The sequence below is a fragment of the Clupea harengus genome, chromosome 2 (genome assembly GCF_900700415.2).
Source record: "Clupea harengus chromosome 2, Ch_v2.0.2, whole genome shotgun sequence".
Taxonomy (NCBI): domain Eukaryota; kingdom Metazoa; phylum Chordata; class Actinopteri; order Clupeiformes; family Clupeidae; genus Clupea; species Clupea harengus.
The window spans coordinates 8,745,289-8,762,788 of NC_045153.1; the positions used below are offsets into that span (position 1 = coordinate 8,745,289).

The 17,500-nt window shown below is 47.2% G+C and overlaps 1 protein-coding gene across 5 annotated transcripts in view; it reads left to right on the forward strand.

The window, feature by feature from the left end:
• The window catches only part of ubr3 (ubiquitin protein ligase E3 component n-recognin 3), a 59,818-nt gene that overhangs the window by 27,312 nt on the left and 15,006 nt on the right, over positions 1–17,500 (forward strand). For 3 of the 5 annotated variants that reach the window (XM_031582061.2, XM_031582073.2, XM_031582085.2), the window contains 6 exons: positions 2,817–2,963; positions 5,871–6,004; positions 6,537–6,647; positions 8,822–9,034; positions 10,083–10,219; positions 13,766–13,851. In XM_031582061.2, the coding sequence (XP_031437921.1) occupies positions 2,817–2,963; positions 5,871–6,004; positions 6,537–6,647; positions 8,822–9,034; positions 10,083–10,219; positions 13,766–13,851 (828 nt within the window). The remainder of the gene's footprint in view (positions 1–2,816; positions 2,964–5,870; positions 6,005–6,536; positions 6,648–8,821; positions 9,035–10,082; positions 10,220–13,765; positions 13,852–17,500) is intronic. The other 2 variants (XM_031582069.2, XM_031582079.2) reach the window with 1 other exon arrangement.

Genomic DNA, 17,500 nt, shown 5'->3' on the forward strand with positions numbered 1-17,500 from the left:
TGTGTGTGATGTATTTTATGGATTAAGCGATCGGTGCGTTCGAGCTTATCAGCACGGAAGAACATTCCAGGAACTAGTCCCCCGCGGGTCTTCCCCCGATGGTGTCTTTCGCTGTTTTTTTTTTTTTTTTTTTTTTCTTTCCCAGATCGAATCAAAGGTCAGGCAGGAGACATTGATATTTACATAAACATTTATTTATTTGTTGTTCTTTTTTTCCTGCGGGCATGCAGTAAGCGCATCTGTGCAAACAGCCGTTTCTCCGCTCCAGTGCTCACAACTGAACCGCTCCCTGTCGGATGATTTAAAAAAAGATGGATTCAGGAGCGAGACACTGCGAGATCCCTCTGTCCATTTGGTCTTGGATGACGGGATGCTAATCCTTCTCATTTTTCTGGCGTTAACACGTTCTTTATTTTTATCCTTTCCAAGTCCTCCTTGAAAAAGGTTGACCTTGACTAGCGCCTGTTTTTAGTACTAGTCCATTCATGGCTACACAGAACAGATGCAGTGTGGTCATATGCCAGAAGGTTTAAGGATGACATTGCTATGTCATATTTAGCACAGTTTCAGTCAAGACACACACACACACACACACACACACACACACACACTCACTCTCTCACACATTCTCTCACACACTCTCTCACACACATACACTCACACACACACACACACACACACACACACACACACACACACACACACACACCCACCCACACACAGCTTCCTCTAGGCCTCACTGAACCATGTAAATGAGTCCTAATGAAGAGAAGCTCCACAGCTGGTCGTGGGACTACTGTGGGGAGTTAAACATGGCGTTATGAATGGCAGCAATAGCAGGACCTTTACATCAAGGGTAAAAATGTCACGCCAATGACGGTCATCTCCTTTTTTTAGTACTGCAATATTCGAGTCCATTAACCCTGAATGGTGTATTTGTCACCATCAGTTCACAGTGAAACAGTGCTCTCAGTGACGGCTGAAATGGTCTTATTTTTGTGGATCCATTACCCCAGGGATGGGGTTTTTTTTTTTCCTTTTTTTTTTTAAAGAGGGTAATAATGAGGTTTTTTTGGCATTGATTTTGAAGTGTGTGAGATCAGGGGTTTGGTACAGATGGGGGTGCGTGTGCGTGTTTGTGTTTATGGATGTGTGTCTTTGTATGTGTGTATGCGTGTGTGTTTGCGTCTCTCTTTGTGTGTGTGTGTGTGTGAATGCGTGTCTCTGTGTATGTGCGTGTGCGTGTCTTGAGGGCGTGTGTGTAGTGTCTTGACTGTGTGTGTGTGTCTTGAGTGCGTGTGTAGTGTCCTGATTGCCTTCAGAAGCAGAGCTGCCACGCTGGCATATACATTAACACACCACACTCATGTGCTGCATATGGTGCATATGTTTGGCACATAGCAACACACATACAGTATGCCTGAAGCAATGGTGGCGACACCCCCCAATCTCCAAAACACACACACACCCTCATCCATACACACACACACACACACACACACACACACACACAAACACACCAAAGATCAGGTGACCTTAACTCTTAGATCAATTCGTCTGCTGTGTTGACATTTCTGACCAATATTTGCTGCTCAAATTGAACGCTTTGCTCTTTAACATTTAGAACTCATTTCACCAAAGGTAATTAATCTGCAAGCTACATGCCACTCAACCCAACTGGAGGCAGCCAGAAGTGTGTGTTAGTGTGTGTGTGTGTGTGTGTGTGTGTGTGTGTGAGAGAGAATGTACTGTTTTTATTATTTCTGTATTATAACTGGTAGTTCTCCCCAGCTCAATGTTGATTGGCTTCCACAAACCTCTCTCAGTTCTGCATCCTTCATCTGAATGGAAATGTGGACACACACACACACACACACACACACACACACACACACACACACACACACACACACACACACACACACACACACGTACATGCGCACACACATTAAACACACACACGCACACACACACTCCTCTTTCTTGCATTCTTAGACACACATCTAAATGGAAATGTGGACACACACAAACACACGCTCCTCTTTCTTGCATTCTTAGACACACACACACACACTCACACTCACTGAGCCCAAATAAGGGGCCTCTTCACAGCACATTACCCCCTAATGTTTTTGTTTTTTTCACACATGGCAGCTCCCAGCCGCTGCGTCGCCCCCGTAATCTGCGTGTTAATTTAATGGGGAGAAAGGGCAAAAAAGCCATTTAGTTTTCATTTCTCCCACTGAGTGCTAGTCCTCCTCTCCGCCTTCTCCTCTCTGTTCCCTTCCCTCTCTCTCACGGCTCCATGCGTATGTCCTCATCCGTAGTCGTCTGAAATTATTATTCTTATTATTCGTAATTTGGCTAAGAGGTTTGTTTTGCAGGATCTCTGGCCGTGTGTTATGTGTATAAATGAGTATGTATTATTATTACATTTTTTTTCTAGAGTTGGTGGCAAAGCTGGTTAATTATCCGGGTGTGGGGTGTGACTGAGTAGACTTCCTACACACCGTCTGCAAGATAGCTGTCCAAAGTGTTGCTGGGATTTTTAAAGGCAGTCAAGTAATGATGATCACCTGTATCACCTGACCAGCTGACCAAAACTGTTTTTGTGCTCTTTTTTTTGTTGTATAACATTTAAGCTTTAATTGGTGACTTCAGAATGATTCTACGCGTGTATTGTCACTTTGACCAGTTCTTCTGAATCACAGATGTGTGTGGGAGTGAGACTGTGTGAAAGTGTGTTTGAGAGTGAGAGTGTGTGAGTAAGAGGTATCTAAACGCTGTGTGTGTGTTTGTCTCCTCCCCTCCCCCAGAGAGTCCAGATGCAGACCCAGGCATGGACCTGGAGGCGTGTGATCTGGCGGAGGAGGTTCTGTACGACTGCGTCATCTGCGGCCAGAGCGGCCCCTCCACCGAGGACCGGCCCACTGGCCTGGTGGTGCTGCTGCAGGCCTCCTCAGGTGAGACCCCCCTACAGGTGAGCTAGCTGGGCGGAACACCTGCCTCAGGTGAGACCCCCCTACAGGTGAGCTAGCTGGTTGGGGCACCTGCCTCAGGTGAGACCCCCCTACAGGTGAGCTAGCTGGGCGGGACGCCAGTCTCAGGTAAGCGCCCCTACAGGTGAGCTAGCTGGGTGGGACACCAGTCTCAGTTGAGCGCCCCCTACAGGTGAGCTAGCTGGGTGGGACGCTAGCCTCAGGTGAGCGCCCCTACAGGTGAGCTAGCTGGGCGGGACGCCAGTCTCAGGTGAGCGCCCCTACAGGTGAGCTAGCTGGGTGGGACACCAGTCTCAGTTGAGCGCCCCTACAGGTGAGCTAGATGGGTGGGACACCAGTCTCAGGTGAGCGCCACTACAGGTGAGCTAGCTGGGTGGGACGCTAGCCTCAGGTGAGCGCCCCTACAGGTGAGCTAGCTGGGTGGGGCGCTAGCCTCAGGTGAGCGCCCCTACAGGTGAGCTAGCTGGGTGGGACGCTAGCCTCAGGTGAGCGCCCCTACAGGTGAGCTAGCTGGGTGGGACGCTAGCCTCAGGTGAGCGCCCCTACAGGTGAGCTAGCTGGGTGAGACCCCCTTACTGGTGAGCTAGCTAGGCGGGACGCCAGTCTCAGGTGAGCGCCCCTACAGGTGAGCTAGCTGGGTGGGACACCAGTCTCAGGTGAGCGCCACTACAGGTGAGCTAGCTGGGTGGGACGCTAGCCTCAGGTGACGCACCTGTCCAGATATGGCTCCCTCCAGGTGTGGTAGCTGGGGTTTGTTTGAATTTGGATTTTAGCTTTCAGGTAAAGCATTGCTAAGGCTCTCCATAAGTGATGGTTATACCAGGGTGTTTTATAAGGTTTTCCATAAGTGTAGTTATGCCAGGGTGTTTTATAAGGTTCTCCATAAGTGTAGTTATGCCAGGGTGTTTTATAAGGTTCTCCATAAGTGTAGTTATGCCAGGGTGTTTTATAAGGTTCTCCATAAGTGTAGTTATGCCAGGGTGTTTTATAAGGTTCTCCATAAGTGTAGTTATGCCAGGGTGTTTTATAAGGTTCTCCATAAGTGTAGTTATACCAGGGTGTTTTATAAGGTTCTCCATAAGTGTAGTTATACCAGGGTGTTTTATGTCTGACATGGGACACCTCCCCAGGTGTGCCAGGTATGCTGGGCAACTTTCTGCTTTCAGTTGGTGACATGCTGGTCAAACTGCGCTAGTCTGGTGACTTTCCTTTGAAGACAGTCTGTAGAGTTCTAGCGATGTAGTGCCTCGGATATACAGGCATTTGTTGTGGTGCCATGAAGTTCGAGGCGTTAATGATAAAAACCTTTTATCTTCCTGAGGTAATTCTGTGACCTCAGATACTGCCATATTTGTCATGCGTGTCAGCCCTAAATTACAACCTCCATATGGTTTGTGTTTGTTTTTACCCACGCCTGAAGATTTGTAGTTTTAATTAAAACAAACACCAATTGAAATGGCACAACGATGCTTAAATCAACAAGTGTGTGTGTACATAGTCCTACTCACTGTAGAGAGCTCACTGCCACGCAGGCCAGCCGGGGTCTGCCTGCAAATGGTGGCTTAGTTGGTCTTTTAATTGGCTCATCAGTCATCCACTGTGTTTTCATCTGGGTCTTATTCTCCCAGCAGACATGGCAACCCCTTCCACAGTCATTTTGCAGGTGACTTTGCGAACATAACGGCGATCACTCACGGTCACAAAAACAAACGGCTTGTTTTATTAGTGACCTGTCCGAGTTTGAGCGATAACCGCTCTCGCAAAGCAAAGGGGAATAAAATAACGTGTGGCTTTCATGTGCGACGTCAAGGTCAAAGTGGGTGCGAGTCTTAAGCTCTCCGTAGCCATCAGGAATACTACACAAAGGAGCCAGACCAGAAATAACCAAATTACGAGCTTTAAACTGTGGAGTGAGTGTTTACCACTCGCATTTGATTGTGAAGATTAGGCAGGGGGGAAATTGGCTGTCATTTTTGCAGCTAATTTATAGGTGATGGTTGTCTTGAAGAGCGGGAAACATCCGTGTAATAGCCGTAAATAAGCATCCGTGAGATGAATGTTCCTGACAGAAACCTCCGTAGGCTGTTATCATATGCAAATGTTATGCACCGTTATAAAGCATTCTGATGCCTGATTAGCATATCATTGCTGATAGGCTGGGCTTTGATGTTTGATTAGCATATTGTTGTTGATAGGAGGGTCCATAATGTTTGATTAGCATATTGTTGGTGATAGGAGGGTCCATAATGTTTGATTAGCATAATGTTGGTGATAGGAGGGTCCATAATGTTTGATTAGCATATTGTTGGTGATAGGAGGGTCCATAATGTTTGATTAGCATATTGTTGTTGATAGGAGGGTCCATAATGTTTGATTAGCATATTGTTGGTGATAGGAGGGTCCATAATGTTTGATTAGCATATTGTTGGTGATAGGAGGGTCCATAATGTTTGATTAGCATATTGTTGGTGATAGGAGGGTCCATAATGTTTGATTAGCATATTGTTGTTGATAGGCTAGGTTGTGGTGATTGATTATCATATTAATAGTGATTGGACTAACTGTCGGGGCTATACATTTAGTTTCCGTGGCTGTCTACTCTAGACCATAATCTGTGGGATAATAGAGGATAGATGAACTGGGGACGCATTTTGTTCTGTATGAAATCCTGATCACACAGCTTGTGATTTTTGGATTATGTAATGTAGTAGCGTTATTCATAATTGATGACACTCTGTTTAGTTGTTTGTGTTTGTGATTGATTTTGTCTGTGACTGGCTAAGCCCCGGCTTAAGGTAAGCAAGTCGTTTGTGATTGGCTAAATCCAAAGTTCTGATTGAGATGTTGTTCGTGATTGGCTGTTTCTTGCAGTGCTGGGTCACCGGTGCAGGAGCGACGAACCTAAGAGGCTTCCCACCAGCGACGAGGAGCACATTTACCCAGAAGACACCTGTGGAGCCGCCAGTGACGTTCGACTCTCCCTCATGCAGCGCGACTTTAAAGATGTACGTGAGAGGGAATGTGCACACGAGCACACACACACACACACACACACACACACACACACACACACACTGTGGTCTGTGGTGGGGGTGTTGTATGAAGTTGAAGTTGTGGGTAGATGCTTTGTGTTTAGCTTTATTCTGTGTTGAATTCTTAGATGGTGTGTGTGTGGGTGCGTGGCTAAACTGTCTTTGGTTCTGAGTCGCTACACACCCACTCACCTGTGTAATGGAATGCCTGTGCAATGAAACACACACACACACACTCACTCACACACACACACACACACACACACACACACACACACACACACACAGAGTCTTCGTCTAAATCAAGAACACCTTACTGCATTTGTCCTGCTTCTGTACAGTACTGTGAACATTAATTCCTGCCTGGGCACTGAAAAATTAAGCTTTCTTTCTTTTTCAAATGTATAATTTTGCCTTTGGTAATGGGTGGCACAAATTCTGAATGGACTAATTCGCTATGTTTACACTCTGTAGTCTGAAGGGTTGTTCGTGTTTGTGTTCCCAGAGTTCTTGTCTGCAGTCGGTGTCCATCGGCTGGGACGGCGGCGTGTACGTACAGACCTGCGGACACACACTGCACATCGACTGCCACAAGTCCTACATGGAGTCCCTGAGGGTAAGACCCAACACAGACACCCGGGGGGTGTTTCTCGAAAACGTCACCACTACCATCGTTAAGTGATTGATTGAAGAGAGCGTGTTCAAAATGATCATCTCTCTGTCATTCAACCTACCATTGTTAAGTGATCGAAGAGGGAGTGTTCAAAATTATCATCTCTCTGTCATCACCGTGGTTTCTCAACAGTGCTTTCAGGAAAAGCAGTCCTTGAATTTACATTTACTCATTTGGTAGACATTTTTATGGACAGTGAGGATCAACGACCAAGTTACAGCAAGTTAGGAGACCTATTGAGAGTAAACAGAACTTAAAAGTGTAATGCTGTGTAATGGTAGTCAGCAGGTACAGCGCTGTCCCTTGCACCTTCAGATACGTGCTAGCGACAGACGCCCATGGGTTTTAGCCTCCTTGCTAGCACACTCGCCTCTCCCATGTCCGAGGTGGTGAGTTCGAGTCGAGTGTGGGACTGCGCGTGTCCATGGTTAGGTGGTTCGAGTTTCAATGACAGCCTCTGAGCCACAGTGAGACTTCCTTTGTTCTCCATACATTAAGATACAGACGTTTCTAGTTGATGGACATCTCCACACAATAGCTAGTTCATTACTGTGCGTTACTATGGGTGCATAATTTAACACACAAGATCTTAGTTTATGGGCATCTAATAGCTAGCCTCGGTTGAGCAGTTTGTTCACTCGCTTGTCTATTAATGAAGTGGGGCAGCCGTACTGTTGCCTATTCTCCACGCACGCCGTTCTCCGCGACATTGAGCTCTTTTATGCGTCGGCCGCTCTCACCCTTGACCCTGTCCGCCCCCTGAAGGAGAGCGCGAGGCCGGGACGCACCCTCCTCTCCTCGGCAGTCTGACACGTCGTTAAGAGCTCATCCATCACCGTGGCTACGCCTCCCCCAGATGAATATTTCAGCTCGTCCGTCCGCCCTGACAGCGGGCGCGGCGCCTCGCAATGTTAATGTCAGGGCACTGATCCATCACTGCACTTTAAAAACCGTGTGTGTGTGTGTGTGTGTGTGTGTGTGTGTGTGTGTGTGTGTGTGTGTGTGTGTGTGTGTGTCAGAGATAGAGAGGGAGGAAGAAGGAAACAAAGAGAAAAAGCAGACAGAAAGAACAGAGAAAGAGTGATAAAAATCATCATAAAGGTGGAAAGGGAGCAGAGAGTTTGCCGGATTCCCTTCGGACATCTCTGGTGAAAGTGACATTGTAGCATCACAAGACGTCCATGTTTATGTGGGGCTGTGACTGTTTCTGTTCTGCTGCTTCCTATATCCCATTAAAAAGCATTGAAAGCCTTAAAAAGCACGCTTATCAGCAGTCATTTGTCAGCCTCACGGATTGAGTGGTCATGCATTCAAGTCAGGAATCTCAGAAGTGATGGCTTGGTGATGACTGGTTGCATAAACACATCAGTCATTTGGTGGGGCTTAAATCCTCCATCTTCTGAGGGTTCTACCTGTCTCTCCTCCAGTCCCCTCTAGAACCCACCAGAATCTCACCAGAATAGTACTCCCTTCTCATCGGACCACCTTAAGGCCATAAGCGTCTTGATGCTGAGCAGTTTGGGCAGACATGTTTTCTGTAAAATGGTTGTTACTGCATTAGGTGGTGATCCGTGGATTTTGTGTCAGACTCTTATGAAACTATGTCATGTTTACATATTGGCATCATATAGAATGTTTATGGTCCAATCAAATCAACCAGAATTACAACAGGTATGACATGATGACCATAATACACATGTTCATGAGGGAGGCTTACATTAGAGCATAGAACACCATCATCAGTATGGATACATTTAATTCTTTTCCCTAGCAATATGGAACACGGGTAGGTGAAAGTACATGAAGACCCCTGAATTGAATTGGCATGAAGTGGGAGAAAGTACAAGTCCATTCATCCTTCCATCCATTCATCCAAACGTACATACATACTTTCATTCATTAATTTATTAATTCGCTTTGAACAATTAAGGTCTTCATTCATTCATTTATTCATTCATTCATTCATTCATTCATTCATTCATTCGATTAGAACAATTAAGGTCATCATTCATTCATTCATTCGATTAGAACAATTAAGGTCATCATTCATTCATTCATTCATTCATTCATTCACTGTTACAGAGTAACACATGCTATGTTCTCTCCTCCTCCTGCAGAATGACCAGGTGCTTCAGGGCTTCTCCGTGGACAAGGGCGAGTTCACCTGCCCTCTCTGCCGGCAGTTTGCCAACAGCGTGTTGCCGTGCCGACCAGGGCGGGGCTCGGAGGTGGGGGCGTGGCACGTGCCCAGCACCAAGCCCATGCACGTGCTGGTGAAGGAGGTGGAGGACCTACAGGACCAGATGGCCATTTTCCCCGTAAGCTCCACTGTAAGGCAGACACACAGCCGACCGCGACCCCCGACCCCGAAAGCGCCCACGCCCGTGTTTTGCTCTTCTTCTTCTTCTTCTTCTTTTAAATCACCCTTTCCGTTTTCCCTCAATTCCTTTGTTTCTCTGCGTCTTCACTGATCATCTCTCCATGCCCCCCTCTCTTCCACACCTTTTATTTTCCTCTGTCTGTTTATCTCCTATTCCTTTTCACCTCTGATCCTTTCATTCTCCTCTATTTCTCTTCATCCTTCTTTTTGTCTTTTGTCTCTTCATTCCTCCTTTTCGTCTCTCCTTTCTCTCCATCCCGCTCTCTTTTTTTTTTTTTTTTTTACAATTTTTTTATTTCTCCTTCCACTCCATCTCATCTGTGCTGGTGTATGGGGCTGGACGGTGGCTGAGATGGACCCAGCCTCTGTATGTATCCTCACCCATACAGCCCCCCCCCCCAACCCCAGATAGCTGCTGCCTCTGGAATGAATCCAGGTCCAATCCGGTCCAGATTCCATCCAGAGCAAGCGGCTACATGGGCCGGCGCTCCAACCCTCCTTAACCTCTGACCTCTGTCAGTGTTTGCTGTGGTCTGCACAACTACTTCTACTACCTCCATGTTTTTACTGGTGCTCTACTAAGCTGCTGCTTCTAATACTACACACTTACCAGAGAAGCTCCTGAAAGGTTTTGGTTACTGGGCTTACCCCCATTGAGGGGCCTCAAAGATTATTTCAGAACTCACTGATAAAAGATTTTGTAAAACTGCTTTGGAATCATGGCCCTGGGAACTGCATTCTAAAGATATTTTTGGCAGATGATCTGTGTTGAACCTTTCCAATACAAAGGAAAACGAAATGTTTCAAGCAGAGACCTTAAAGGCTCCATGTCCCTCTCTGGTGGCGACTCACGTTACCTTTGTTTTTGAGCACCTTTGGGGCTGTACCCTAATGTCACCAGATGCCACCACTGAGCCCCAGCCTTTCCTCTCTGGCCACCTCTCTCATGCCACCTCTCTCATGCCACCTCTCTCATGCTGGGCCTTCTCCCCTTGCAGACGGAGTCCAACCTCACCAAGGAGATGGAGTCGGTCATCAAGGACATCAAGAACACCACGCAGAAGAAGTACATGGACTTCGGCAAGAACCCCGGTTCTCCCGATAACGACTTCCTCTTCATGTACTCCGTGGCCAGGTGAGGAACCAGACAGGAACCGCAGGTTCTCACGACAGAGGTCCTCTTTAGAACAGAGCAAGCTTGCAGCTGGTGTCTTCTCTGTAGAGTGTGTGTGTGTGTGTGTGTGTGTGTGTGTGTGTGTGTGTGTGTGTGTGTGTGTGTGTGTGTCTGTGTGTGTATTCTCCACTTCTGCTTCTTTAGTGTCTCCCAGCCACTCTAAGAAAGCCTTTTATATCTCCGTCGGTCTGTCTGTAGCTTGAGTGTGTCTCTTGCACACTAAGACAGCTAGACATATGTGTCTGTCTGTCTGTCTCTGTTTGTCTGTCTGTCTGTCTGTCTGTCTGTCTGTCTGTCTGTCTGTCTGTCTGTCTGTCTGTCTGTCTGTCTGTCAGTCTGCATTCTGAAAGGACAGTCAGCTCTAGGTGGGCAGGGGTGAGGCAGGGCAGCATAGTGAGGTGGACTAACAAAACAAAAGTTACTAACAAAACATCCGGCATCTGTCACACTTGCTCGCTCGCTCTCTCTCTCTCTCTCTCTCTCTTTTTCTCTCTCTCTCTCTTTCTCTCTCGCTCTCTCTCTCTTTCTCTCTCGCTCTCTCTTTCTCTCTCTTTCTCTCTCGCTCTCTCTCTCTTTCTCTCTCGCTCTCTCTTTTTCTCTCGCTGTCGCTCTCTCCCTTTCTTTTCCATCTTTCTCTCTGTCTGTCTGTGTGTGTGTGTGTTCTCTCTCTCTGTGTCTGTTCTCTCTTTCTCTCTCTCTGTGTGAGTGTGTGTGTGTGTGTGTGTGTGTGTGTGTGTGTGTGTGTGTGTGTGTGTGTTTTCTCTCTCTCTCTCTCCCTCTCCCATTGTGCCCAGTGAGAGGTATAGATTGCCTGAGGGTTTGGTAGACCACTGGCTGCTCTCAGGGCCTGTCTTATCTGTGGCAGCCAGATGGGTCTCGCCATGGCAACGGCAAGTCAGCCATGGTACATTTACCCCTCAAGCGTCACACACACACACACACACACACACACACACACACACACACACACACACACACACTGCCTCCCTCTCAGAAGCGTAAATACACACACATCCTTCCCATACACAGTAACTCATCCTGGACGCCCCCCCATAGGCCCCTGTCCTGTTCATGGATTGCTACGAAGGCTGCTAATGTCAGGAAAAAGTGCAAATGTCAGCCTAATTAATTAGATAGCATCTGCTCCAGTATCTTCTACTCAGCCACCGCGCACCCATTTGTCAGTTTCTAGGAGTGTCAAGGAGGGGGTGATGGGGAAATCAGATGGAAGTGTGTGATTGTGTGTGTGTGTGTGTGTGTGTGTGTGTGTGTGTGTGTGTGTGTGTGTGTGTGTGTGCGCATTTATTTTTTAGGAGAGAAATGGTGTCCTCTTTCTGGTGTGTTAGTATTGAGTGTGTGTGTGTGTGGGGGGGGGTCTCACACATGCCCTCATACACGGATGTAACTCTCTTCCTCATACACACACACACACTCACACACACACACACACATACAAGCTGTGTGTGTTAGCCACCGTCTCATCTTCACTCCCAGCTGTTAGACCGAGGCCCAGGTGTCTCGGCAGGTACATGCGCCCGAACAGATGTGTTAAAGAATGACTCAGCAGTTGCAGTATGAGCTAACATGATGATGACTCAGCAGATATGAGCCAGCAGATGTGCAGATGACTCAAGTTTGAGCTAACAGGTGCTGAGGGATAGTGAGGTAGATATGCCCAGACAGATGTCTTAAATAATGTTTTGGCTTTAAGCTAAGGGGTTAAGTTTAGCGTTGTCCCAGTGAGTGGGTTGCACTCTCAAACCAGTAGGTTCTCACATCTTTGGCAGCTCAAAATGGAGCAGGTTGCTAGGACACTCTGCAGTGAAAAGCTTCAGAGAGGGAATGGGGATTTTATGGTCTGGTGCCCCAGCTTGGCCCTTAAGAAGAGTTGGGAAAATAATAATAAAAAAAACTCTTGTGCTAGAACCTTCTGCCCCTCTACCAGTTACAGCTCTCTGAGGAGTCGGGCAGTTTTGCAGACTCTTTCTTTGAAACCGGTTTCTCTCATCACTTTTGGAAAAGTTTGAGAACTCTGCAGCAGACGCACTCTTTCTCCCATCCCAAGCAGACACTTCTAACCCGGCCCGAACCCGAAGGTTCGGAGGATTTTTCTCTGTGCCACGTGCTGATTGGCATCACTGCAGAAGGAGGGTTATTCTCTGTGCCACGTGCTGACTGGCATCCCTGCAGAGGGTTATTCTCTGTGCCACGTGCTGACTGGCATCACTGCAGAAGGAGGGTTATTCTCTGTGCCACGTGCTGACTGGCATCCCTGCAGAAGGAGGGTTATTCTCTGTGCCACGTGCTGACTGGCATCCCTGCAGAAGGAGGGTTATTCTCTGTGCCACGTGCTGATTGGCATCCATGCAGACTGCTGATGGCGGACTATGGGCATGTCTTTGTAGCTGTCGTGGTTCATCTTCTCTGTTCTAGCAAGTCCACGTTTGCCATTGGCTGCACAATACTGTGAAAAGGACAGCGCTGAGAAAATGTCCCTCGAACTGTAATGTACCTGAATTGGTAATTGAGGAATGATTTTACAATATAACGTTTTTTTAATGTCTGCGTGCTGAAATGGCACTGGTCCAAGTTCCATTTACATTTTAGTGATCTCTTGACATTGCCTCCCTTAGAAGTATTTTTTCTAGTTGTCATAGGAAAACATACACACGGCTATTTAAGCTACCACCATGATCTTGCATTGGCATTAGATGATACTGAGCTGAGACCTGTGTTTGGTGGAGAGATGGTTGCCTACTGATGAAACAGAGACCGTAAAGAGAGATGGTTGCCTAGTGATAAAAAACACAGACCGTAAAGAGTTTTTTATCACCTCATCCTATTTTTGAATAGCCACCCTCTCTCTGTGTATTTTGCACTACAATGTTTTTTTTATTTCATATAAATATGCTGAGTAAATATGCAGATAGCAAAGAAATACAAAAATACAAGTCAGCCTGAAATCAAAGTAAAATTACTGCTTTATTTATATGGATGTAGGTTGGTGTGTTTTGTACATGTTGTGTATTAGTTATAAATGTGTTATAAATGTTGTTATAATGTTTATTAGTGTTTATAATGATGTATTCACGGGAGCAGCTGTAACACACACAATGCTCGTTCGAGTGCTCACAAGGGCCCAGGTTTGAGTCCACCCTGAAGTCAGACGTGTGTGTGTGTGTGTGTGTGTGTGTGTGTGTGTGTGTGTGTGTGTGTGTTCTCTCCCATTGTGCCCAGTGAGAGGTATATGTTTATTAATATAATGTTTGAGTTTATAAATGCTGGTTGTATGTGTTTATTGATATAAGGTCTGAATTTATAAATGCTGGTTGTATGTGTTTATTCACATAATGTGTGAGTTTATAAATGCTGTGTTTATTCACATAATGTGTGAGTTTATAAATGCTGGTTGTCTGTGTTTGTTCACATAATGTGTGAGATTATTAGTGCTGTGTGTGTGTTTATTATAATAATGTGTGAGTATTAATGCTGTATGGTGTACCTCAGGTCTAATCTGGAGCTGGAGTTGGTGCATCGGGGAGGAAACCTCTGCTGTGGAGGAGCCAGTGCAGCTGCCAAGCGGTCCTGTCTCAGTAAGTACACACACACACACACACACACACACACACACACACACACACACACACACACACACACACACACACACACACACACACACACACACACTCTTATACACACTTTCTCCACACATATGCTGACACACAGACCCTGAGAGGTATTCACTGGAGCATGCACAGATGCAGATTGTCCCAGTAACACGCTCACACACACAAACACACATGCGGATATGCATCCTCACGCACGCACACACTCACTCACGCTCACTCGCTCTCGGTCTCTGCTCCTATCTCCAGCACAATTTATCTCCTCTGACACACAGGCAGAGCCTCTCTCCATCAGCACAAAGGCACTGGCTCATTCAGTCAGTCACAAATGCCTTTTGGAGCTTAATGTTTACACACACACACACACACACACACACACACGCATACACACACGCATGCACACACGCATGCATACACACACGCATGTACAGGCACACACACACATATGCACCTACACAAAGACTTCTCTCTCACATAAGAGCTAAACAAATAGAAAGCATTTTCTATATCTGCATATCTGCTTTGCCTAAGTAATGTGATGGCATTGTGTATGCAGAGTTATCTCCTTCTGAAGGACAATAGAACACATTTGTGTCTGGGAAAGGAATATGTGGGTGTGTGTGTTTTCGTCTCAAATAAGTGTGTTTCTGTGTGTGTGTGTGTGTAAGCAAGCATGTGTCTTTGTGTAAGGTTGAAATGATTGTGCCTGTTGTTGTCGTACTAAAGTGTCTGTGTCTGTGTGTCTGCTGGTGGAGAGTATACATTGGCTCCCTCAGACATACTGACAACAGGCAGAGAGCTAAAGGAGCACAGTGACTCAATCTCTCAAATTCACGCTAGTCACATCTCTCATACACAAAGCACAGACCATGGTGTGTGCGTGTGCGCTAAAACACGCTAGTCGAATCTCTCATACACAAAGCACAGAACACTAGTTGCACGCCGCAAACGCAAGAGTGATTCCGCTTCTTATAACACAGCCGTTGCGTTACATTGACTGACACCGTAGTGGAATATTTTGAGCAAACGTTGGCTGTGGACTATGCTTTTGAGAGAGGTTGAGTGTTAGGCAAAGGGGTATGTCAAAAATACGAAGGAAGACTGAAAAGACCTCAGCTGATGTTTGAATGAGCAGGATATAGTACATTACAGAGGACACACACACACACACACACACACACACACTCGTGTGATGTTCTGGAATCTTCTGCAGGGCGCAGCTATGGGGAAATGGAGGTGGAGTGGAGAGGAGAGGAGAGAGCTATGAAAGGAGTGTGATGGTGTGAGGAGAGGGGGAACGAGGAGTGATTGATGCGTCTGCCTGTGTGTTGTCTGAGACTCTTCTCCTGTGCGAGGGCACTACTGAAGAGCAACAGACTGAGATCAAATACAAAAGATATAGAAAGAGAGAAGAGGAGAGATCAAATATCAAGGGAGACGGAAAGATTTAGGGCGAGTAGATAAAGAAAGGGAGAGAGAGACGGAGGGGGGAAGAGAAACAGCATTAGAGGTGGAAAAAAAGAGAGGGTGGGCGTGAGATAGGAGGAAAGAAAGAACGAAAGAAAGTAAGGAGGGATGGAGAGAGAGAGAGAGAGAGAGAGAGAGAGAGAGAGAGAGAGAGAGAGAGGAGAGAGAGAAGAGAGAGAGAGAGAGAGAGAGAGAGAGAGAGAGAGAGAGAGAGAGAGAGTGAGACATAGAGGGGGAACTAAAGTGGATGGATAGAGAAAATGAAGTGGAGGGAAAGCTACCCCACTCGTACCCCACCCGTTATGTTTCTGCCCTTCATTGCCCCGGGGTGCAGCTACTTATTGCCCAGTTCACATCCCCCATTTCATCTCATCCCAGTTTAAGGTCAGTCAGTGCAAACACGTCTTCCGTTATTACAGGATTATAAACCGATTGGACAAACGCGTCTTCCGTTATGACAGGATTATAAACAGATTGGACGCACACGTCTTCCGTTGGTACAGGATTATAAACGGATCGGACCAGGAGGTTGACTCTGTCTGCTTGAGTTAAGAGCGCACTGTGCTGCAGCAGGAGGTTTCTGCCCTTTTAGTTTCTACGCTGTTCACCATGTTCACATCATTTTCTCTCTAATCTCACCACGTTCAGACCATCTTCAGACTAGCGCAGAGGCCTCATCATGTGACTTTACTTCTTCTCTTTTAAACAGTTTTGTTTGGGGCCCATAGTCTTACCGCGTTAATCTTCGTTAGAACCCAAACACATCTCTAGTCATTAGAGGGCATTTTAGAGTTTTGTATTTGTTAACGTCGGCCGAGGCGGTCTCCAAAATACCCGTACGAACCACAAGAACCATATTTAGAAACATGCTAACAGATTGAAAGGTTAGTTGACTCAGGCACACTAAGACATTTAGAAACATGCTAACAGATTGAAAGGTTAGTTGACTCAGGCACACTAAGACATTTAGAAACACGCTAACAGATTGAAAGCCATTTCCCTAACTGCCCACTGGTTGTGCAGTTTATTTAATTATTATTCATACACATATTGTCATTCAATGGCTCTGTGCTCTCCTGAGGAGAGGATAGTGTCCCTGTGCTGGGCACTACGCCATCACGGCTGTTTATCTATGGGATAATGGCTGCCAAGGTGTCCACCATAGGAAGCAGAAAGGAGTTTGTAACATTTATTAGGCACCTGCTAGCCAACCAAAAACATGGTGTGTTACGTCACCATTGTGTGAAGCTATGACGTTTGCACAGTATGATCAGGGGGTGTTTTGGTCAGCTTCTGTCATATCAGCCTCGTCATCAGAGGTTTCTGTAACCCCTGTCCAGAGTTAGTGTTATTGTGTGGTTAGTGTAGGTTATACTCCGAGTGAAGCTCACACTCGTCTCCGTGGCTGGGTATGTCCGGATGGGAGCCGTGTCCTTGGATGACCTTGGTTTGTTCAACCAGAAGCTTTTGGCCACCACTTTGCCAAAGAGGCCTCGGTCATCCCTGCGTGGTGTTAAGCGCACACACACGCACGCACGCGCAAATACACACACATACCACTGGACAGCCAGCTATTCTTTCAGCTACATTAAGCGCCCTGCCACACCGAGGGCCAAATGTACCCAGTCTCACTGCATTAGAGCTGATTCTTCTACAGACAGAGAGGGAGAGAGGGAGAGAGAGGGAAACGAGTGGAGAGAGGGAGACAGGGGGAGACAGGGGAGAGAGGGGAGAGAGAGGGAGACGGGGAGACGGGGGGAGACAGGGAGGAGAGGGGGAGAGAGGGAGACGGGGGAGACAGGGGGAGAGAGGGGGAGAGAGAGGGAGAGAGAGGGAGAGAGGGGAGAGAGGGGAGAGAGAGGGAGACGGGGGAGAGAGGGGGAGAGAGAGGGAGACGGGGGGAGACAGGGGGAGAGAGGGGGAGAGAGAGGGAGACGGGGGGAGACAGGGGAGAGAGGGGAGAGAGAGGGAGAGAGAGGGAGACGGGGGAGACAGGGGGAGAGGGGGAGGAGGGAGAGAGGGGGGAGAGGGGGAGAGAGGGAGAGGGGGAGAGAGGGGAGAGAAGGGAGACGGGGGAGACAGGGGGGAGAGGGGGAGAGAGGGGAGACGGGGGAGACAGGGGGAGACAGGGGGAGACAGGGAGACGGGG